Source organism: Hyla sarda, chromosome 7 (genome assembly GCF_029499605.1).
Source record: "Hyla sarda isolate aHylSar1 chromosome 7, aHylSar1.hap1, whole genome shotgun sequence".
NCBI classification, from domain to species: Eukaryota; Metazoa; Chordata; class Amphibia; order Anura; family Hylidae; genus Hyla; species Hyla sarda.
This window is the reverse complement of record NC_079195.1, coordinates 20,717,563-20,741,196: the sequence shown is the minus strand read 5'-3', so window position 1 is coordinate 20,741,196 and position 23,634 is coordinate 20,717,563. Positions and strand designations below refer to the sequence as shown.

Here is a 23,634-nt window from a genome sequence, read left to right as displayed (position 1 = left end):
AACTATACTGACAACCTAATGTGGGGGGAACTATTCTGACAACCTAGTGTGGGGGGGAACTATGCTGACAACCTAATGTGGGGCAACTATGCTGACAACCTAATGTGGGGGGAACTATACTGACAACCTAATGTGGGGGAACTATGCTGCCTACCTAGTGTGGGGCAACTATGCTGCCTACCTAGCATGGGGGGAACAATGCTGCGTACTTAAGGGGGGTACTCCACTGCCCCAGTGTTCTGAACATATTTATTCTGGGTGCGGGATGCAGGAGTTTTGAAGTCACAGCCACACCCCTTGTAACATCCTGCCATGCAAGTCTATGGGAGGGGCCTGTTGACCACTGCACGATACTCTGATTGTGCCCCTCCCGAGACTAGACTCTGGATCCGCCCCTGGTGTGAGCTGCGCTCTCCTACCTCCCCCTTCCTTCTACATATAGCTACTTTTTCTGCTATTGTTCAGGATGAAATACAATGGATATTGATATGTTTAGTTTAATTGTATCAGTTACTATGGCAAACGTTGGCTCGGAGCCCAGAACATTAGCGCAATCCCTTGAAGGTGAAATTATACAACAGTCACAGCGAGATGTATTGAAATTCAGGTGCTCGGATCTTACAAGGAGCAGAAATGAGCAAATAATTGTGTCAGTATCAAGCTAGTTTTCTCAATAAATAGCGAACAAACAGGAGACAAAGACAATGTTACTTTCCAGTTTATTCCTAACAATAGAGAAGGGAAAAAATTATTCTAAAGAGAAATGACCAATACTGAGAACCTGGACAATCTAAGACAGGGGTCCTAAACTGTGGCCCTCCAGATGATGCAAAACTTCAACTCCCAGCATGCTGGGAGTTGAAGTTTTGCAACATCTGGAGGGCCAGAATTTGAGACCACTGGTCGAAGACCATTGAATATTAAAGTTCTTTTCCTAGAGGCCCTGAAGATTCTATGAATAAAATACCAGAACTGCAATAAAGACTGATACAGAGGAAGTTTGCAGATTTTTATCCAATGCACATAATGTATTAAAGGGGGACTCCAGAGGAAAAAACTATTTTCAAATCAACTGGCTTGAGAAAGTTATAGAGATTTGAAAATTATTTCTATTAAAACACCTTAATCCTTCCAGTACTTATCAGCTGCTGTGTGCTCCACAGGAAGTTGTGTAATTCTTTTCTGTCTGACCGCAGTGTTCTCTACTGACACCTCTGTCCATGTCAGAAACTGTCCAGAGCAGGAGAGGTTTGCTATAGCGATTTGCTCCTACTCTGGACAGTTCCTGACATGGACAGAGGTGTCAGCAGAGAGCACTGTGGTCAGACTGGAAATAAACTGTGTGGAAACCTAGCCAGCACAACTACCTAATACACGGGTGCTCGCTGCTGTGGCAAATACAAAGTATACAAATAAGAAGATTGCAGCAGCACTCTTGGTTAAAAAGTGGAGGCTCCTAGCGCAATTTTTGATTAAAAAAAATCTACATTTTTTTCACCAAGACCGCTGCTGCAACCCTCTTTTTTGTATACTTTGTATTTGCAACAGCAGCGTGCACCCGTGTATTATGTATTTGTGGTGACTACATTTATTTATTTATTTCTGCTATGCAAGTTGGGGGGGGGGCACCCTCTTTAGCCATGCACCCCTCACTGTTCACAGGAGTTTTTTTAAATTGATATAGGATCCAGCATGTCACTCGGTCAGAGGCCATATGTCCAGTCAGAGGGGAGTGGAATGAGTGTTAGGGTCCCATTCGAAATGAGGCCACCTCCACATGGTGGATGTGGGACACATTTTGATCAAAAAGTGCGCTAAGAGCCTCCATTTTTTGACAGAATGCTGCTGCAACCTTCTTTTTTGTATTCTGTGTGGAAACCTAGCCTAATACACATTAGCTTTGAAAAATTGCATCATGGAGGAGTCTGACACACAGGAAAAGAAGTAGGAGAGAAGGGACAGTATCTGAAAGGCAGAAGGAAGAGTATCCGAGAGGGAGAAGAAAGGATATTCGAAAGTAAGAAGGAAGGGTATCCTAGAGGGAGAAGGAAGGGTATCCCATAAGAAGAAGAAGAAGGAATAGTGACTTAGAGTCAGAAAGAAGAGTTATCCTAGAGGGAGAAAGAAGAGTATCCTAGAGGGAGAAGAATGAATATCCTAGAGGAGAAGGAAGAGTATCCTAGAGGGAGAAGGAAGAGTATCCTAGAGGGAGAAGGAAGAGTATATTAGAGGGAGAAGGAAGAGTATCCTAGAGGAGAAGGGAGAGTATCCTAGAGGGAGAAGGAAGAGTATCCTAGAGGAGAAGGAAGAGTATCCTAGAGGAGAAGGAAGAGTATATTAGAGGGAGAAGGAAGAGTATCCTAGAGAAGGAAGAATATCCTAAAGGGAGAAAGAAGAGTATCCTAGAGGGAGAAGGGAGAGTATCCCATAAGAAGAAGAAGAAGGAACAGTGACTTAGAGTCAGAAAGAAGAGTTATCCTAGAGGGAGAAAGAAGAGTATCCTAGAGGGAGAAGAATGAATATCCTAGAGGAGAAGGAAGAGTATCCTAGAGGGAGAAAGAAGAGTATCCTAGAGGGAGAAGAATGAATATCCTAGAGGAGAAGGAAGAGTATCCTAGAGGGAGAAGGAAGAGTATCCTAGAGGGAGAAGGAAGAGTATATTAGAGGGAGAAGGAAGAGTATCCTAGAGGAGAAGGGAGAGTATCCTAGAGGGAGAAGGAAGAGTATCCTAGAGGAGAAGGAAGAGTATCCTAGAGGAGAAGGAAGAGTATATTAGAGGGAGAAGGAAGAGTATCCTAGAGAAGGAAGAATATCCTAGAGGGAGAAAGAAGAGTATCCTAGAGGGAGAAGGAAGAGTATCCTAGAGAAAGAGGAATATCCTAGAGAAGGAAGAGTATCCTAGAGGGAGAAGGAAGAGGATCCTAGAGGAGAAGGAAGAGTATATTAGAGGGAGAAGGAAGAGTATCCTAGAGAAGGAAGAATATCCTAAAGGGAGAAAGAAGAGTATCCTAGAGGGAGAAGGGAGAGTATCCTAGAGAAGGAAGAGTATCCTAGAGGGAGAAGGAAGAGTATCCCAGAGGGAGAAGGAAGAGTATCCCAGAGGGAGAAGGAAGAGTATCCCGGAGGTAGAAGGAAGAGTATCCTAGAGGGAGAAGGAAGAGTATCCTAGAGGGAGAAGGAAGAGTATCCTAGAGGAAGAAGGAAGAGTATCCTGGAGGGAGAAGGAAAAGTAAACCAGAAGAAGATTGAAGAGTATCCCAGAGTTAGAAGGAAGAGTATCCCAGAGGAAGCAGAAAGGATATCCGAAAGTAAGAAAGAAGGTTATCCTAAACCAGAAGAAGATTGAAGAGTATCCTAGAGGGAGAAGGAAGAGTATCCTAGAGTGAGAAGGAAGAGTATTCCAGAGGAAGAAGGAAGAATATCCCAAAGAGAGAATGAAGAGTATCCCAGAGTTAAAAGGTAGAGAGTCCTGGAGGGTTACAAGAATTGTGGACTTATACACAGGAGGAGCATTAAGGGTGAAGGGGCAAGCAGATGAGCATGGACCATTCAAGATCTATGGAACTATGAGTGATAACTCCTATGGGCACACACTAATGAAAACCAATAGTGGCAGGGCCACCCACATGACAGCCCACGTGATAGCCACCATTCTGGGAATGAGCAATTTGTTAGATTATTCACAATCTGCCATCCATGGGGGAATCTATAAAAATTGATGCAAAAAAATCACATAAAAATTGCAGGTCAGCTCACCATCAGTCTGAACATGTGTGTATCCCGTGGCACAAGATAGTCCTCCAGAGCATGGATGGCAATGGGCCATTTCCCACGACAGTAGTACACTCCCAGGAAAAATATTTAAATGCAAAACTTTAACCCAACATATTAAAAAATCTAAACACTACATGTAACTCCATTGAAAATCGGATATGTTTCAGGCTTCAAGCAAGCCCTGGTTCAGATCTCCAGAAGTGATGTAACTCACAGCCAATCAGCTGGTAATTAGATAAACCTGACACATCTCATAGGTAAAGAAGACATTTATCAAAAGCAATTAAAAAGGACCTGTCATGATAGTGTTAAATGTTATAATCCTCCCAGTTCACTGCCCCCCATCACGATAAACCACCCCCTGACTTTATTTGTATTATTTTTTTTATTTTCTTCCTTGATATTGCTCTGTATTTTCCGCTCAGTCAGATTCACAGACAGGGAAGGGGTGTTCCCCAGCAGGCTGTGACATCATCTGAAGCCATACAGGGGAGAACTTCCTCCCTCACTCTGCCACACACAGTCCAGAGCAGTTCAGTATGAGATGAGCTATGATTGGATAATTAATAAAAATTAAAACCTAAGCAAAAGTGATACTGATAAAAACTACAGATCATGGCGCAAAAAATGAGCCCTCATATAACCCCATATACGGAAAAATGAGAAAGTTATAGGTAGTCAATATAGGGCAATTTCAAACACACTAAATGTTAAAATGGTTTGAGATTTTTTTTTAAGCAGTACAATTATAGAAAAGAATATAATCATGGGTATCATTTTAATCGTATTGACCCACAGAATAAAGAAAACATGTCATTTGTACCGGAAAGTGTATAGTGTGAAAACAAAAACCTTCCAAAATTTGCTAAATTGCGGTTTTCTTTTCATTTTTCCAACATAAATAATATTTGTTTGGTTGTGCCGTACATTTTATGGTAAAATAAATGATGTTATTACAAAGTACAATTGGTGACGCAAAAAAAAACAAGCCCTCATATGGGTCTGTGGATGGAAATATAAGAGAGTTATGATTTTTAGAAGGCGAGGAGGAAAAAAATGAAAATGCAAAAATAAAATTGGTCTGGTCCTTAAGGCCAAAATGGGCTTGGTCCTTAAAGGGGTACTCTGCCCCTGGCATCTTATCCCCTATCAAAAGGATAGGGGATAAGATGTTAGATCGCTGCGGTCCCGCTGCTGGGGACCCCGGGGATCGCTGCTGCAGCACCCCGCTATCATTACTGCGCAGAGCGAGTTCGCTCTGTGTGTAATGACGGGCAATACAGGGGCCGGAGCAGCGTGACGTCATGGCCCCGCCCCTCATGACATCACGGCCCGTCCCCTTAATGCAAGTCTATGGCAGGGGGCGTGACGACCGCCACGCCCCCTCCCATAGACTTGTATTGACGGGAGCGGGCCGTGGCATCACGAGGGGCGGAGCCGTGACGTAACGATGCTCCGGCCCCTGTATTGCCCGTCATTACGTGCAGAGAGATCTCGCTCTGCGCAGTAATGATAGCCATGTGCTGCAGCAGCGATCCCCGGGGTCCCCAGCAGCGGGACCCCGACGATCTGACATCTTATCCCCTATCCTTTGGATAGGGGATAAGATGTCTAGGGGCGGAGTACCCCATTAAGGGATTAATGACAGTGCCTATTTAACCCCATAGAAACCACTCCTAAATCACTGGATATCCATATATAGTGGAGCATTGCTACACATGGATAAACTAATGTCATAATATTGGAATTTATCCTTGTGTAGCACTGGAGTTTAATGTAGTGTTTAGATTTTTAATATGTTGGATTTAAGTTTTGCATTTCAATATTTTTCCTTGGAGCTGGACAACACCTTTATTTCTATAAAAATAGATCCGCTTATGTTCAGTGATAAATGACACAGACACAGATGTAAATTTTGATGCCGATAGAAGATGAAATAAGGGGTCATGTGGAGTCGGGCAAGCTGTGACCCCACAGGTGCTAGGAAGAGGCAATGTGATTCCTACATGTGACTCATACCTCCAGATGGCATTGCTTTAGATAATATAATTCTATTGTAAATGAGGCTGAACAACCCATATGAAACAAATCTCAGGCCTTGTTCACATGACGCAGCTTCATTCCTGCTGGTGTACATAAGGGGGTTCCCTTGTACAAATCACAGTAGGGCCCCCTTCATGGTGCTGCATCATGCCACCCCCCTAAAAAGAATGATTGAATAAACAGCATTGTATAGCTGCTTGTTGATTAGTGCATCCAACAATGACAGCTCATCGGGGGCGGTGCCAGGTTTGGGACCACCCCCAAGAAGCTAGATATAAGGGAAAAAAACTCTGATACTTGAGTGTTTTGTACTGAAGTTAATGATTTTTTTTTTTTTCAACAAAATAATTATCCGAGGTCTCTGTACCTTGGGTAGAGCGTACTTTGGCAACTTCATTGGCGCGAACGGCTCTCGTCTGTAGGAAACGTAGTAGTGGGGACGTCCTCCGGATGTGAGCTGCAATGTATAGAGCGAGACACAATGAAATCTGGTTATTATGAGATGATATTGACTTCTACCATGACGCTATCCGAGTAGATGGGTATAGAGCTTTGTTTCCCCACCAGAGTGCCTCCAGCTGTTGCAAAACTACAACTCTCAGCATGCCCGGACAGCCTTCGGCTGGCCGGGCATGCTGGAAGTTGTAGTTTTGCAACAGCTGGAGGAACACTGGTTGGAAAACACTGGTATAATTCAATATTGCAGTGCATATTATCTTGGTTCAGTGAGTTAGCAGCTTATTGACAAATTCAGCTCTGCTATGTCTGCAATAAGAAACAGTTGAATGTTACACACATCAGCCTATGAATGGATTAAAGGGGTACTCCGCTAGAAAACTATTTTTTTAATCAACTGGTCCCAGAAAGTTAACCAGATTTGTAAATTACTTCTATTAAATTTTTTTTTAATCCTTCCAGTACTTATCAGATGCTATAAGCTCCACAAGAAGTTCTTTTCTTTTTGAATTTCCTTTCTGTCTGACCACAGTGCTCTCTGCTGACACCTCTGTCCATTTTAGGAATTGTTCCCTGTTCTATTCCAATGGAGCAACTGAGAAAACCCGGAATATTGGTGTGCCTTGAGGACTGAGTTGGGAAACACTGGTTTAGTGTAAACTAGTCCCAGCCTAAGGTAAATGCCATTCCTAGAGAGACCAGCTGTCAGTCTAGATCTGATTGAAAAATATGTCCTCTTGAAAAGAGAATCCTTTATAATGTTTATTTCTAGGAAAACTTTTTAGCAAATCTGAGGGCCTGACATAAGAAATGCTTAGTCTCTGCAGGTTTAGGCTCATGGACAATGGGGGGGGTATTTATCAATTTTGCCTGTTGACAGTTTCTTTTTACCCTTTTTTTTCACTTTGGTTTTCGTGGACATGCACCAAATGTATAATTTGGTGCAAGTTGTTAGTAATTTTGTCTCACATGTTGAAATCAGCCGTTGGCTGTCCGGGCATGCTGGGAGTTGTAGTTTTGCAACATCTGGAGGTCCGCAGGTTGGAGACCACTGCTTTAGTGCTTACCTTTCCTGAACCTGTGTGACCATGTCCAATGCTGGCTCATCGGATGGTGAAGGTTCATCAGAGACAACTATGTTGCAGCAGCCCCGGAGGTGTCGCTGCTTTCACCAAAAAAATATGTTTTATGTATTTTGACGCCTTTATATTTTCTGTGTGTTTTCCATGTGCAAAATTTCTTGGCGGCGATTTGCGCCAAAAAAACGGGATTTGCGCCAAAATTGCGCCAAAGATCGATTGGCGCAAATGATGAATTACTGACTAAAGTTAAAATCACACACAGGACCGTGTGATTTTGAGAAAGTTGTAAAAATGACAGTGGAGAAGATGCGCCAAACTTTGGCCCAAAAAGACACTGCGCCAAAGTATTGCGCCAAAGTTACGTTAAAAAAACACATAAATCCTTTGATAAATACCCCCCAATATCTCTATGATGTCATTTTCATGCAGGGGGCAGCAGATGATGCACTACTACTGGGGAAATTAAGCATTACACAGTTACATTCAACTCAATGGGCTGTCAATGTGATGCATAGATTTGTTGGGTCCTCCAAAATGACAGTGTTCCTGTTTGTACCCTTTACTGGTTTTAGTTCCCTTTGTCTTGCCTCAGCTGAACTACCTATTCCCACCACATGGTAGTCTTGATTACAACACTAGACATAGATTTATGATAGTCATTCATGCTCCATTATGCTTGTAGACAGGTTTCCCTAAAAACAGCACACCATGTGGCCAGGCATGGTACTGCGAGCACAATTTAAAATACCGTAACTTTTTAAATGTAAAACAAATGTATTATTTTTTAAAGCGTCATTGTCATCAATGAGTGGAAAAGCTCAGAAATCTTAGAGTATTGAGATTATTTAGAGCCTGCTACATCTGTGCACTGATACTTCAGGAGAGAAGCACCATGCAGACTCTTCAATTAATGCTTTTGGAGGGTTCCAACCATTCTTCAGCCAAGAGCTCCTTCCAAAACATTCTCCAGCGTGAAGCAAACAATGAAGCTCAGGGGATACAATTAGCAGAGAAGAGATAAGCATGCCGCTCATTTACTTCAAGGAAACCTAATTACTTGGTGTAGGCGATATCGAGAAACCAAGTCATGGAAGAAGTCTGAGAAGCCTTCAATGAATTATTACATTGCGCAGGATGCAGGTCTCGCGCGTGATCAGGCAGCATTCAGCTGGCTAGGCCAAGTGCCAATCATGCGTCTACTGGGAGCCAAGACAAAGGATGGTGAACCACTGCGGATACTTTAGGAAAGACGTGAAAGTTCCAGTCCACGGGAGAGAGCAGCCACAGTGCCGCGAGGCACCCACCAGAGAATACATTGTTAATGAATGTAAATAAAGGAACTACCAGGCAAAGTCTATACTCCAACTAAAGCTTGGTGTGGAACAGGAACGGCCAACAAAACCCTCTCGGTGGTGCTAGTTGACAGGTACAATACGTAAACACAATATACGGTATGTAAAGAAGAAATACGGTGCACTCACCATAAGGGTATTGCTAAATATAGCTTTGTTCCATATTGGCTACAGCGGTAAAAAGCTTAACTGGGTGCAGAGACATATACAGGCAGGAGCATCTCACCGGGCGGGCTGAGCCCGCCCGGTGAGATGCTCCTGCCTGTATATCTCTCTGCACCCAGTTGAGCTGTCTACCACTGAAGCCAATATGGAACAAAGCTATATTGCAGTCGGTGAGTGCACTGTCTTTCTTCTTAACATATATTGTTAATAAAGGTAATCTGCATAATAAAAACACCAAAATTAGGGGGAAAAAATAGCAAGTGCAAAGAAATAGAAGACTAATACTGTGCCGTAATGATACCATGCTCACCATGATCTAGTGATGAGGTCCTTGCTGCTCAATTACTGAGGACTTTGTAGACAACCCAATACCAAACCAATGTCAAAAGTCTATCTCACACTGATAAGCCACGTCAACACCCGCCATGTCAGTATCTCCTGGTAATTTTAGTATTTTAAGGCAGCAGCTTCGTTTTTATTTATTTTTTATTTGTTTTGTTTTGCCAGAGAAAAGGATCCATGCCGGATTTTAGTTGTATCTGGTTGTTGTTGTGGCTTGTGCTTCCCTAAAATTAATTCTCAGTGAATGTGCTAGTGATATTGGGTTTAAAATTTAGAGTTCTTGTGCTTTCTTTATAGTATTGTATGGTGTAGCCAGTACTTATTTTGCTGTGATTCTGGTATGCTCTATAAATCATCTGGTAGGTACCATAGTTCCTATTGATGAATAGTTACTCACTCATCCTGCAAGTACTGTTACTCCTATCTGCTTCCATCATCCAGGTGACTAGTTGCCCATTATTTTTGACTTTGATACAAGCTTGTCTATATTTTTTGGACAATTGCTGGTAATTCTTCCTATCCTGCCCTATCATAAGTCCTGGGGACATTTGAGCATTGCAGCCAATATTTGGATTTCAAGAAAGAAGGCTATAGATTAAGCCTGGATCTGCAGTCCAGCAACTTCCAGAATTGTTGCTGTACACACACATAGGCCCGATTGTGTAAGTGTTACCATAGGTTACCCCTACAGAAACACAATCCTGTCATATCTGTAAAATGATTGTTCTATCAATGACTGATAAATTATACCATCTAGAGTGCCCATATGGCATGTCCAATGACTTACATACTGTAATAGCATCATCTGTAAAAAACAGGGTCTGCTTTGTCATACACTATAATAATACACATAATAATAGCCACGGTATAGATTGTAAATTATTAGTGTTGAGCGGCATAGGCCATATTCGAATTCGCGAATATTCACGAATATATGGACGAATATTCGCGAATATTCGCATATTCGTAATATTCTCGTTGTATTTTCGCATATGTAAATATTCGTGTGTGCAAAAATCAACATATGCGAAAATTCGCACGCCGGTCTCACACAGTAGTATTGGAGCCTTCTTTACACCACACGAGCTGGAAGCAGAGAGGGATGATCACTCTGATGTGTACTGTGAAAAAAAAATAAAATTAAAAAAATTAAAAAACGAATATTCGTAATTACGAATATATAGCGCTATATTCGCGAATATTCGCGAATATGCAATATTCGCGAATAAAATTCGAATTGCGAATATTCGCGAGCAACACTATAAATTATGTGTACAATAACGCACACAGAGATCCACATAGAATGCCCAAAATCTGTCTATCTATCTATCTATCTCATATCTATCTACCTATCTATCTATCTATCTATCTATCTATCTCATATCTATCTAATATCTATCTATCTATCTCATATCTATCTATCTATCAATCTATTTATCTCATATCTATCTATCTATCTATCTCATATCTATCTATCTATCTATCTCATATCTATCTATCTATCTATCTCATATCTATCTATCTAATATTTATCTATCTATCTCATATCTATCTATCTATCTCATATCTATCTATCTCATATCTATCTATCTAATATTTATCTATCTATCTCATATCTATCTATCTATCTATCTATCTCATATCTATCTATCTATTTATCTCATATCTATCTATCTATCTATCTATCTCATATCTTTCTATCTCATATCTATCTATCTATCTATACTTCAAGAAGAGCAGCACAACCTAGGTAGTAGACTTGTAATAGGTGCACGCTATATGGGGGCTTGGGTTAGGGCCCCACTTCAAATAGTAATCCAGAGAATAGCAGCACACAAAAAAGATTGTGAAAAAACGTGGGTTTATTTAATCATTCCAGTGTAAAAATCAGGAGAGAAACGTTTCCGTGGCCTCTCACCGCCATTATCAAGCCCCTTGATAATGGCAGCGAGAGGCCGTGGAAATGTTGCTCTCCTGATTTAATCTATCTATCTCATATTTATCTATCTCATATCTATGTCCTATCTATCTATCTCATATCTATCTAATATCTATCTCATATCTATCTATCTATCTATCTATCTATCTCATATCTATCTAATATCTATCTCATATCTTTCTATCTATCTCATATCTATCTATCTATCTATCTATCTAATATCTATCTATCTCATATCTATCTATCTATCTATCTATCTATCTATCTATCAATCTATCTATCTCATATCTATCTCCATATCTATCTATCTATCTATCTATCTAATATCTATCTATCTCATATCTATCTATCTATCTATCTATCTATCTATCTATCTATCAATCTATCTATCTCATATCTATCTATCTCCATATCTATCTATCTATCTATCTATCTAATATCTATCTATCTCATATCTATCTATCTATCTATCTATCTATCTATCAATCTATCTATCTCATATCTATCTATCTCCATATCTATCTATCTATCTATCTATCTATCTAATATCTATCTATCTCATATCTATCTATCTATCTATCTATCTATCTATCTATCAATCTATCTATCTCATATCTATCTATCTCCATATCTATCAATCTATCTATCTATCTATCTCATATCTATCTATCTATTTATCTCATATCTATCTCATATCTATCTATCTAATATCTATCTCATATCTTTCTATCTATCTCATATCTATCTATCTATCTATCTAATATCTATCTATCTCATATCTATCTATCTATCTATCTATCTCATATCTATCTATCTATCTATCTATCTATCTATCTATATATCTAATATCTATCTATCTATATCTGTAATAGCAGTGGACTGGGCACTTCCGTCTGTTCCTCCATTGTTCTCCCCCACCCGGTTTGATGAATAAAATAACTGGAGCACTTACTTCACTTCCACTAATTATTCTAATGAAACTTTTCCCCATTATTCCGGTTCTATTAAGACGTTTTGCTCGATAAACTCTAATTGACCGCTGCTTAATAAGGAGCGTCGGGAAATCATTTATCCTCCGGTCCCTGACAACACACATTCCTTCTATGAGGTTTTTCTGCCACCTCAACAAACTAAAAAAAGGAACTCATATTCAGCAATGTAAAGCGCTGTTCACACCTGAGCAACTTCCAGGTCGATTCTCCACATAGACATGAAGACATTTCCTCCTATGGAGCTAAGGCTGCATTCACACCACTATTGTACATACGGCGGGGGGAGGGGCAAACCGGGCGCTCCCGTACCCTGGCCAGATCAGTCCGTGACTCCATTTACTTATATGATCCGACCGGAGTCAAACGGTGACTCCGGTCGGCTCAGTTATGACCCGTATGCGGTTTTGGACTTGAGCTAAAACCGTAGTATACTACGGTTTTGGGTCCGGTCAGGAAACCTCATACGGGTCATAACTGAGCCGACCGGAGTCACCGTTTGACTCCGGTCGGATCATATAAGTAAATGGAGTCACGGGCTGATCTGGCCGGGGTATGGGAGCGCCCGGTTTGCCCCTCCCCCCGCCGGATCCGGCACCCGTATGTATAAAACGTGGTGTGAATGCAGCCTAATACAGCCATATGACAATGGAGCCCGGAATATTATATAATTTTAGGTGCAATCATTGGGGGAGAATTATCTAAACCTGTCCAGAGGAAAAGTTGCTGAGTTGCCCATAGCAACCAATCAGATCGCTGCTTTCATTTTTCAGAGGCCTTTTCAAAAATGAAAGTGATCTGATTGGTTGCTATGGGCAACTCAGCAACTTTTCCTCTGGACAGGTTTAGATAATTCTCCCCCAATAACCCTGAATGCCAGTGGTCTCTAAACGGTGGACCTCCAGATGTTGCAAAACTACAACTTCCGGCATGCCCGGACAGCCATTGGCTGTAGCAGCAGTAGCAGCTGCAGTATACAGATAGAGCTGGAGGGGAGGTGTATTACTACTATATATCTTAATCCCATAGAGATAGCAGCAGCAGTATACAGATAGAGCTGGAGGGGAGGTGTATAACTACTATATATCCTGATCTCATAGAGATAGCAGCAGTATACAGATAGAGCTGGAGGGGAGGCGTATTACTACTATATATCCTGATTCCACAGAGATAGTAGCAGCAGCAGAAGTATACAACTAAAGCTGGAGGGGAGGGATATGAGTGCTAGCTGGATGGATCTGATAGGTGATGGTCACAGGAAGTAAGCTGACCAGGACTGACTACATATTTCCTGATCCCATAGATATAGCAGCAGCAGTATGCAGACAGAGCCAGGAGGGGAAGTGTATAACTACTTATCCTATAGAGATAGCAGCAGCAATATATGGATAGAGCTGAAGGGGAGGTGTAGAACTACTATATATCCTGATCTCATAGAGATTGCAGCAGTATATAGATAGATCTGGAGGGGAGGTGTATAGCTACTGTATATCCTAATCCAATAGAAATAGCAGCAACAGTATACAGATAGAGCTGGATAATTGTTATTTAAGATAGATATATATATATATATATATATATATATATATATATATATGTATATATATATATCCAGATCCCATGAAGATAGCAGCAGTATACAGATAGAGTTGAATGGTAGGTGTATAACCTTTATATCCTGATCTCACAGAGTTAACAGCAGTATACAAATAGATCTGGAGGGGAGGGTATTACTACTATATATCCTGATCCCATAGAGATAGCGGCAGCAGTATACAAATAGAGGTGGAGAGGAGGTGTATAACTACTATATATCCTGAGCCCATAGAGATAGTAGCAGCAGTATACAGATAGAATTGGAGGGTATGTGTATATGTGGTGTCCCAGTACGGGATATGCATCTCACAGTCCTATCAGCTTGAGTCCCTGCACGTCCCCAGGGCTCGCCTGCAGTGTACATTGAATGTAATTAGTTGTACATTGAATGTAAAGGACCTTCGATATGGTCACATGGTTATTAGTCACATGATAATGGTTGTCACAATTTAAAGTCACATGTTTTGTTACCCAGAGAGCACCAGGTCACCAGATGACCCGCAGCTAGCCTATGGGCTCCTTGCTCAGCCCCCTTTATAAGGAAGGGAGGAGCTGCACTCTGCCTCTTTTGCTCTTGGATCCTGAGGTGAAGTCCAGTCCAGACGTCTCAGATCCAGTGTCCAGCACATCTAGAGGCCACAAGCCTAAATTACAGCCACAAGTCAGTAAGTCAGGTCATCTCTGTCTGCTGTCACTATCCTCAGTCAATTCAAGTCTATTATAGTCAGCGTGGCTGTCCTAAAGTCTGTCAAGTCACTGCAAGTCCCAGCAAGCTGCCAGGTCCCCTCTGAGTTACTGGTCACCTCTCTGGGATCCTGGCCTAGCTGTAAAGACTGTTACCATCTGTCTACCTCAGTATGGGTACGTTCACACGAGCAGGTTTACAGCGTATTTTACGCTGCGGATCCGCTGGTGAAGGCCCGCTCTATGCTGTCTTTACATGTGCCTGCTTGTTGCGGCAGTACGCCGCGACGAGCAGACACACTGCAGCGATGTGCACGGCGTACTCGCACATCGCGGCCACTCTCCCTGCCCTGAGCTAGGCAGAGGGCTCCGGCGATGTGCGAGTATACTGCGACTCGCACATCGCAGTGTGTCTGCTCGTATCGGCGTATTGCCGCTAAGAGCAGGCACATGTAAAGACAGCATAGAGCGGGCCTTCACCAGCGGATCCGCAGTGAAATCCGCTGCGAAAATCCTCTCGTGTGAACGTACCCTACAGCTACCGTTAACCCTGACCTGGCCTTGGACTCTTATTTGCCCTGCCTAACTAGGATTAGCGGTGCTACCGTTCGGGTGGTTCTCGGTTAAAACCGCACACTGGCGTCACGAACACGAAGGGATTAACAACACCTGCCCCATACACCTCATTTCACACCCCGTGGCCTTGCCACATATAACGAATATATATCCCGATCCCAGAACCTTTAGTTATCCGGGCATGCTGGGAGTTTTATTTTTGTAACAGCTGGAGGCGCTCTGCTTGGGAAACATTGTCCTATAAAGACTGGTAAACAAGAGAAGGTCGGGAGCGCTCCCTGGTGCCAATTCAGAGAAACAGGAGATGGCGTTCAGGTAAGGTAAGAAACGTGCTCACCTGGATAGATTGTGCAAATACAAGGCACAACACTCACAACCGCATATATCAAGGAGAGACACCAGCTGCCGCAGCTCGCAGGCGTGTAGATACCAGGAGACAACAGAGAGGTATAATCAGAAGCTTCGGTCAGGCTGCCATGTCACAAGGATCAAACAGCCCGTATAAGGTAATGGTTAAACCTTATTAGAGACACACAACGCGTTTCAGGGCTGCTCCAGCCTCTTCTTCGGGCGTCAAGAGACAAAGGCTGAAACGCGTTTCGAGTCTCTAATACAGTTTAACCAATACCTTATCCGAGCTGTTTGATCCTGATTCCGATTTCCCCTCTCTATTGTCTTTAGGGTTGCCATCTTTCTTGCAAAAAAAACATACCGGCCATGCTGACTTGCATAATTAATTATATATGCGTGTTATCACAGGATACACATATCCGGGGGGAAGTTTTGTCCTATTCTGACCCCTACAACTTTTCAATTTCTCTTTATACGGGCCTGTATGAGGCTCTTTTTTATTTTTTTTAAAGGGGTATTCCAGGAAAAAACTTTTTATATATATATATATATATATATATATATATATATATATATATATCAACTGGCTCCAGAAAGTTAAATCGATTTGTAAATTACTTCTATTAAAAAATCTTAATCCTTTCAGTACTTATGAGCTTCTGAAGTTAAGGTTGTTCTTTTCTGTCTAAGTGCTCTCTGATGACACGTGTCTCGGGAACCGCCCAGTTTAGAAGAGGTTTGCTATGGGGATTTGCTTCTAAACTGGGCGTTTCCCGAGACACGTGTCATCAGAGAGCACTTAGACAGAAAGGAACAACCTTAACTTCAGAAGCTCATAAGTACTGAAAGGATTAAGATTTTTTAATAGAAGTACTTAACAAATCTGTTTAACTTTCTGGAACCAGTTGACATATATATATATATATATATATATATATATATATATATATATATATATATATATAAGTTTTTTTTCCTGGATAACCCCTTTAAGTTTTGTTTTCATCAGTACCATTTTTGTTTTGATGTGACTTATTAATCGTTTTTTTTTTTTTTTTTTTTAGAAATTCGGAAGTTGCAGTCAGTTACTAACTCATACTCCCAGCACGCCCTGATACAGACTGTGGCTCAGCAGCTGCCACAAATAAAAACTACAACTCCCAGCATGCTGGACCATATAGTAGTATATGTATAGGTCAGTGTTTTCCAACCAGAAAGGCCTCCAGCTGTTGTAAAACTACAACTCCCAGCATGCCCAGACAGCCGTTGGCTGTCTGGGCATGCTGGGAGTTGTAGTTTTGCAACAGCTGGAGGCACTCTGGTTTGGAAACACTGGTATAGTATATGGTGCAAGATTCCGGGAGTTGGAGGATTGGTTGGATGACCAATTGCGTGGCCGGTATTTTTTTTATATAAAAATACTGGCAGGTGGCAACTCTAATTGTCTCTTGGTATAGAGACGGGTGACATTGACTCACCTGGACAAAGACATATTCATCCTGGACAATGAGGGAGTTGGTGTCGATGTATCCGGCGAAGGGCTTTGTCCTCACAGTCTCCGAGCAGTTGTTCATCTTGCAGACGATGTACTGAGCATCTGAAATCCAGAACAAGAGTCAATTACATGCAGATTTCCCCACCGTGATTACATTGTTGCAATTGAAGCGTTTTTTTATTGTCTTTGCAAACGCATTAAATCATCAAACGTGTAATTTTGCGAGATGAAATCAAAGCGTGCAAATATGTTCTGTATGTATGCAAAGTGCCCGCGACACCATCCGCAGAATACGCACAGTCTCTGATATAGTCAGCGCTGTCACTGGACGCTATCATTATCCCTGCTGGCGGATTATCAATACTCATTCCCCTCGATGAGCAGCATCACTAACTGGTTGGACTGGAGAGGACAATGAAATGGCTGCGTTCAGAAACATGAGTTCTAGAAATGAAAAACACAAAAACAAAATCTCCCTTTTTTAGACGTGTATAGTTTAGTGATAGTCTCCTTACCATACCGCCAATTGCATGTATCATGTTGCGCATCCTACGACACATGACATGATATCGGTATCCAGTATCGGCATTACAATTGTTGCTGCTGCCACCCTGTGCCATTTCCTTCCCCCCATCAGCCCCTGTGCCACTTCATTCCCCCCTTGATCCACCCTGTGCTACCATTTCCTTTCCCCCATCAGCCCCGGTGCCACTTCATCCCCCCCCTCCATGCCACGTGATCCTTCCCCCTTGATCCACCCTGTGCCATTTCCTTCCCCCATTCAGCCCCTGTGCCACTTAATTCCTTCCCCCTTAATCCCCCCCTCATGCCACGTGATCCTCCCCCCTTGATCCACCCTGTGCCATTTCATCTTCTCCCTTGGTTCTCCCTGAGCCAATTTATCCCCCCCCCCTCTTTATCACCCCATTTGCCATTTCATTCCCCCCAATTACCTCCTGTGCCCCATCATCCCTCCCTTTATTTCCCCTTGTGCCTCTTCATCTCCCCACATTATCGACATCTATGCCACATTATTTCCCCCTCAACAGCCAGACCCCCCTTTATCATCCCCTTTACCACATCATCCCCACCTTTATTACCCCCTGTGTCCCTTCATTCCTCCCGCATTATCACCCCCTGTGCCACATAATTTCCCCTCTACAGCAATACCCCCTTTATCACCCCCTGTACCATATAATTTCCCCTCCTCGATCCACCCCCGTACCATATCATTTCCCCTCCTCGATCCTCCCCCCTACCATATCATTTCCCGGAATACCCCTTTTACTTTCTGGCACCAGTTTATAAAAAAAAATAAAATAAAAATAGAGGTAAGTGTTCAGAAGGGTAAAATGAAGTGCATGCAAAGTGCTTTCTCTCAGTTGAAGTCCCATACTGAGTGAGTTACGGCACCCTGGGGGTCACCACTCCCAGTGCACTTCTGCACCTCGGCTCTAGAACTACCCCAAACCTTGTGGCCAGATCCAGAGTTCCATGTTACCCCAGGGTAGTCGTTGGGCCAATCACTGCGCACCCAGATCACTTCCCTCCATGTGATTCTCCATTCTGCCTTGATAGTCTGCTACACCACCAACTAACAGAACAGATACTAAACTTGATCTTGGCCAAAAGGTCGAGAAGTGATTGTGGTTTTGGGGTTTCTGCCCCTTAGCAGGGAAAAGGTTAGTTTAAAAAATAAAAAAAAATGCCTTAGACGTGGCCCATTGGGGAACTGATTCACATTGAAGAGATTTAGTGGTTTATAAAGACATATTTTCATGGAGTTCTCCGTGGAATAAAGCAAGCAACATGAAAATCCAGCCCATATAATACACTTCAAGACATCAAGCGGAGGACGGCAGGTATGAATCAAATGGTAATCCGGTTACTGTAAGAATTCCCTGCACGCTTCCTTTCTTCAGATGAACAAAAACCCCTTTCTCGCGGCCTCCTTGGAGTGTTGAGTCGCAGGGAAGGAGCACATAATTGCAGGTGAACCGGCGTTCACTTGTTCTGTGGTTCAGGTGCCAATGGCTCCTTGAAGGAATAAATCTGGGATCAGCTCTGTAGACAGATGGAGATATTCAAGCCTTGACCTCCCGGCTAGGAATTCAGACAAGATAAATGTTCTACCAGCTGCTGCAGACAGATTCGCTAACACCTTTGTGTCTGTAGACAGCTTGCACTCTTTTCCAGCTTATTCTCTGGCAGAGAGAAAAAATGTTTCAAATCCTCGTAGATCCACCACCAAATTCCAAAAACTTAAATCACATTCTGCTCTAAATTCTGTACTTTATATTCAAGGTAGCGGAGAGATAAGCTTATCCAACTCAAGCCAACTGGAAGACGAAACATGTTCTACAGCCTAATCTGATTTATATAGTCCAGAGATCTCCAAACCAAAGAAATTAACTTCTTAATGACAATTTTTTGCCTAAAAGATCAGATTATATTTTCTGTATTATCCTGCTGGAAGTATCATCAGAAGATGGGTCCACTGTGGTCACAAAGGGATGGACATGGTCAGTAACAATACTCAGGTAGGCTGTGGTGTTATCCTACTAAGGACGTAGGGTGTACCTGTACGCCGTGCGCCCGGGATATATAATGTGGGGTGACGCCGTGACCCGACATCATAGCGGGTCGTTCCCAGCAGCTAATGAAAGCCAGGACCCTGGGCTAATAGCGTGCTGCATTGATGGTTGTGCCGCGCGCTATTAACCCTTTAGAAGTGGCGTTCAGAGATGATTGCCCCGTCTAAAATGAAAGTGAAAACTTTCCGGCAGCTCAGTCGGGCTGATCTGGACCATCACGGTGAAATGGCGATGTCCCGATCAGCTAGAACGCGAGCGGAGGTCCCCTTACATGCCTCCATCGCATCCGATCGGCGGTTGATCCAAGCCTGAAATCCAGGCTTGAGCAATCGACCGCCGATAACACTGACCTTTGCCGTGTCAATGCACAGCAGTTGAAAAAAGTTAATAAAGATTATTTAACACCTTCCCTAATAAAAGTAAGAATCACCCCCCTTTTTCCAGTAAAAAACAAAACAAAAAAAAACCTGTGTAAATAAAAATAAACATATGTGGTATTGAGGCGTGCGGAAAAAAAATAAAATGTTAATTAAACTGTCAATGGCTTACACGCAAAAAAATTGCATATTTTTGGTCACTTTTTATATAATGAAAAAATGAATAAAAAGCGATTAAAAAGTCAGATCAATATAAAAATTGTACTGATAAAAACTTCATATGACAGCGTAAAAAATTAGCCCTCATACTGGCCCGTACGCAGAAAAATAAAAAAGTTATAGGGGTCAGAAGATGACAATTTTAAAATTTCCTGCATGTAGTTATGATTTTTTCCAGAAGTACGACAATATCCAACCTATATAAGTAGGGGATCATTTTATCCGTATGGACCTACTGAATAAAGATAAGATGTCATTTTTACCGAAAAATGCACTGCGACGGAAGCCCCCAAAAGTTACAAAAAGGATTTTTTTCTTCAATTTTGTCGCACAATGAATTTTTTTCCCGTTCCCGTTGTTTACGCCAAATTCTGACCCTGTTATCTGAATATCACAGCTGGGATGCAGACTCATCAGACCAGAAAATTCCATTTTTCATTGTCCAGTTGTGGTGTCCTGTGTGAATTGTAGCCTCAGTTTCCAGTTCACTTCACACCCAATGTGGTCTTCTGCTGCTGTAGCCCATCTGCTTCAAGGTTGGACATGTTATGCGGTCAGAGATGGTATTCTGCAGACCTTGGTGGTAACCAGTGGTTATTTGAGTTACCTTTCTGTCTTCTCGAACCAGTCCGCCCATTCTCCTCTGACATTAATAATGCATTTCTGTCCACATAAATGCCGCTCACTGGATATTTTCTCTTTTTCGGATCATTCTCTGTAAACCCTAGAGATAATTGTGTGTGAAAATCCCAGTAGATCAGCAGTTTCTAAAAAAAAAAAAACATGCTAGCTTGTCTGGCCCCAACAATCATGCCACATTGAAAGCCACAAAAAATACCTTTTCTTCCTCATTCTGATGCTCAGTTTGAACTTCAGTAAGTTTTCTTGACCACGTCTACATGCCTAAATGTGTTCCGTTTATTTCTATAACCCAAAATGTGTGCTGAAACTTTCATCTGATTCAAGAAATGAAACTTATTTCTGTGAATGATTTCTATCATAATAAAATCCTCACTTGTTGTTCGTCATTGATCATCTTTCTAGTCAGTTGGATTGGGACCACTGTGTGATCTACATAAATAAATATTTCTTAGAACATGGTGCCAAGCGGGTGGAAAGGTTCCATATTACAGACATCAAGCCAATGAGCTACTCTGGACACATGGTTCCAAACCTGATTTAGATTTGGCAATTTTGTTATTAAAGGGGTTCTCCACTGCTAGACATCTTATCCCCTATCAATGTCCAAAGGATAGGGGATAAGATGTCTGATCGAGGGAGTCCCACCACGAGCACCCGGCATTCTAAACAAACACCAGGTTCCGGCGGCAGTGGTCGTGATGTCACAGCCACGCCCCTTGTGATGTCAAAGCCACACCCCTCGTGATATCACAGCCACGCCCCTCGTGATGTCAAAGCCACACCCATCATGGTGTCACAGCCACGCCCCTCGTGATGACTGACACGCCCCCTCCCATAGACTTGAAAGGAGGGGGCATGCCATGATGTCACAGAATGTTCAGAATGCTGGTGCACAAGAGTACCCCTTTAAAGGGGTTTTACATGATTTTTTTCTTTTTTTTTTACTGTGCTACAGAGGCTGTAAAGTTAATGCAGTTCATAATATAGTGTCTGCAGCTGTGTTGATGGTGGACTCACAATTCTTTTGGGATCTTTGCCTGATGTTTATTTCAATCATCATACAAAATGAGTGATGTCTCAGGTTTTCCCAGATTGCAGTGCGGCCTGAGACATTACATCACTAGTCAGGGGTTGAAAAGAAGCCTGTCTGCTTCAACGGGTGGAGAGACCGCTGGGTGGGAGGAATTCATTCTTCCACAGGGCTGCTGGGAATTGTAGTTTCATGAACATCACGCATAGCTCAGCTGTGCTTCAATGGGTGGGGTGGCTGATGTGTGGGAGGAAGAAAAGTGACCTCACACTTACAAGCAAGGGATCCTGGGATTTGTAGTTGGAGAGTGGGAACTTTAACAGTAAAAAGCCATTTCACAAAAAGAAAGCAGCAGCGTTATGGTGGACTCACAAAACAAACATTTAGCACCAGGCCAAGCATGGATCCTTCCTAAGCATGCCCATTACTGTCTGGCAGGTACATATTTAATCACCTCATGGTGGATAACCCCTTTAAAGAGGTACTCCACAAAAAAATATCTTAAGGTGCAGGTAAGGTGCGGTGTGTCAAAAGGGTGAGTCAAGGGGCAGAGTCAAGGAGCAGCAAAATAGGCTTTTGCCTAGGGTGGCAAATATCCTTGCACCAACCCTGCCATGGGTTATGTCTAGTATTGAGGCTTAGCTCAATTGAAGTGAAGGTTGACCAAGCTGCAATACCACTCACAACCTTTTGACATGTGTGGTGCTGTTTACATTCTGGACAATCCCTTTAAATTTGACAATATGTGTTCTTCACCTTCTAAATCGATCAGACATTGGATCACTCACAGGGTGACACTGAGGAACACGTTGTCATTGTAACCATGGGTAATGATGAAGCTTGGCATGAGTATACCATGTGTAAGCAGGAAGCCACATATTTGAGATAATATACAGGTCCAGCCGCACTTCCTCACATGTATTTTTACATCTCAAAAAATTGTCATCACCACGAAAATGTCACGGTAAATTAAAATCTTTTTATAGCGCCGATCGTGAATTACTCCTGCTGCTTAGCTCATATTTAAAAAAAATGACTTGCTTATTGTACGTACTGCAAATTATGGCTCTATATATACATATATAACTCAATGTGTGTATGTATGTATATATGTACTGTATGTGTGTATGTGTGTATGTTCCAGCATTCAGCATTAACATGTTTCTCATGTTACTTATATGTCAACAACAAACATAGGATAGGTGATTTAACCCTTACTCACCCCCATTTGCCAGGGTCGGGGTTTTTGTTTAAAGTCCCATACAAGTCTATGGGAAATATATGTTACTGCATAACTTCCAAACGGCTGGAGATATTTCGATAATACTTAGTCCCATGTTCCTTATGTGTCAAACAAAAATATATAATAGTTTAATTAATTAATATGTGAAGGATGATGGGGGTTTTTGTTTCAAGTCCCATGCAAGTATATAGGACTTCTGGTACTATACTCCACAAGCTCCGCTCTGCATCTCCTGGTGAATGCGTCAGTCCGACTGGCAAGCCACATCCTCCCTGCATTTCATGCCCCATCTTGCAAAGACACGCCCACCATCTAACCCACACCCCTTTTATTTTCTGGTTACAATATCTTTACCACAACGCAGCCCAACCTGAGGACGGGATGTGAGAATTAGAAATTAGGATTACATGTGGGGATGGGATATGAGGTCGAGATATGAGGTCGGGATATAAGGAGGGGATATGAGGTCGGGACATGAAGTCGGGATATGAGGTTGGGATATAGGGATGGGATATGAGGGCCGCAATATGAGAACAAAATATGAGGACAGGATATAAGGTCGGAATATGAGGAGGGGATTTGGGGTCAGGATATGAGGAGGGGATTTGGGATCAGGGTATGAGGAGGGGATATGGGGGATATGGGGTTGCTTCCCCCCCCCCCAAGGATACGGTAGGAAAAAACG

General features: G+C 42.3%; 1 protein-coding gene across 4 annotated transcripts in view; it reads right to left on the bottom strand.

Moving 5' to 3' along the window:
- SORCS1 (sortilin related VPS10 domain containing receptor 1) overlaps window positions 1-23,634 on the bottom strand; it is a 762,471-nt gene that overhangs the window by 181,698 nt on the left and 557,139 nt on the right. For all 4 annotated transcript variants that reach the window (XM_056530949.1, XM_056530951.1, XM_056530952.1 and 1 more), the window contains exons 7-8: window positions 16,828-16,946; window positions 6,185-6,274 (exon numbers count right to left, since the gene is read on the bottom strand). In XM_056530949.1, the coding sequence (XP_056386924.1) occupies window positions 6,185-6,274; window positions 16,828-16,946 (209 nt within the window). The remainder of the gene's footprint in view (window positions 1-6,184; window positions 6,275-16,827; window positions 16,947-23,634) is intronic.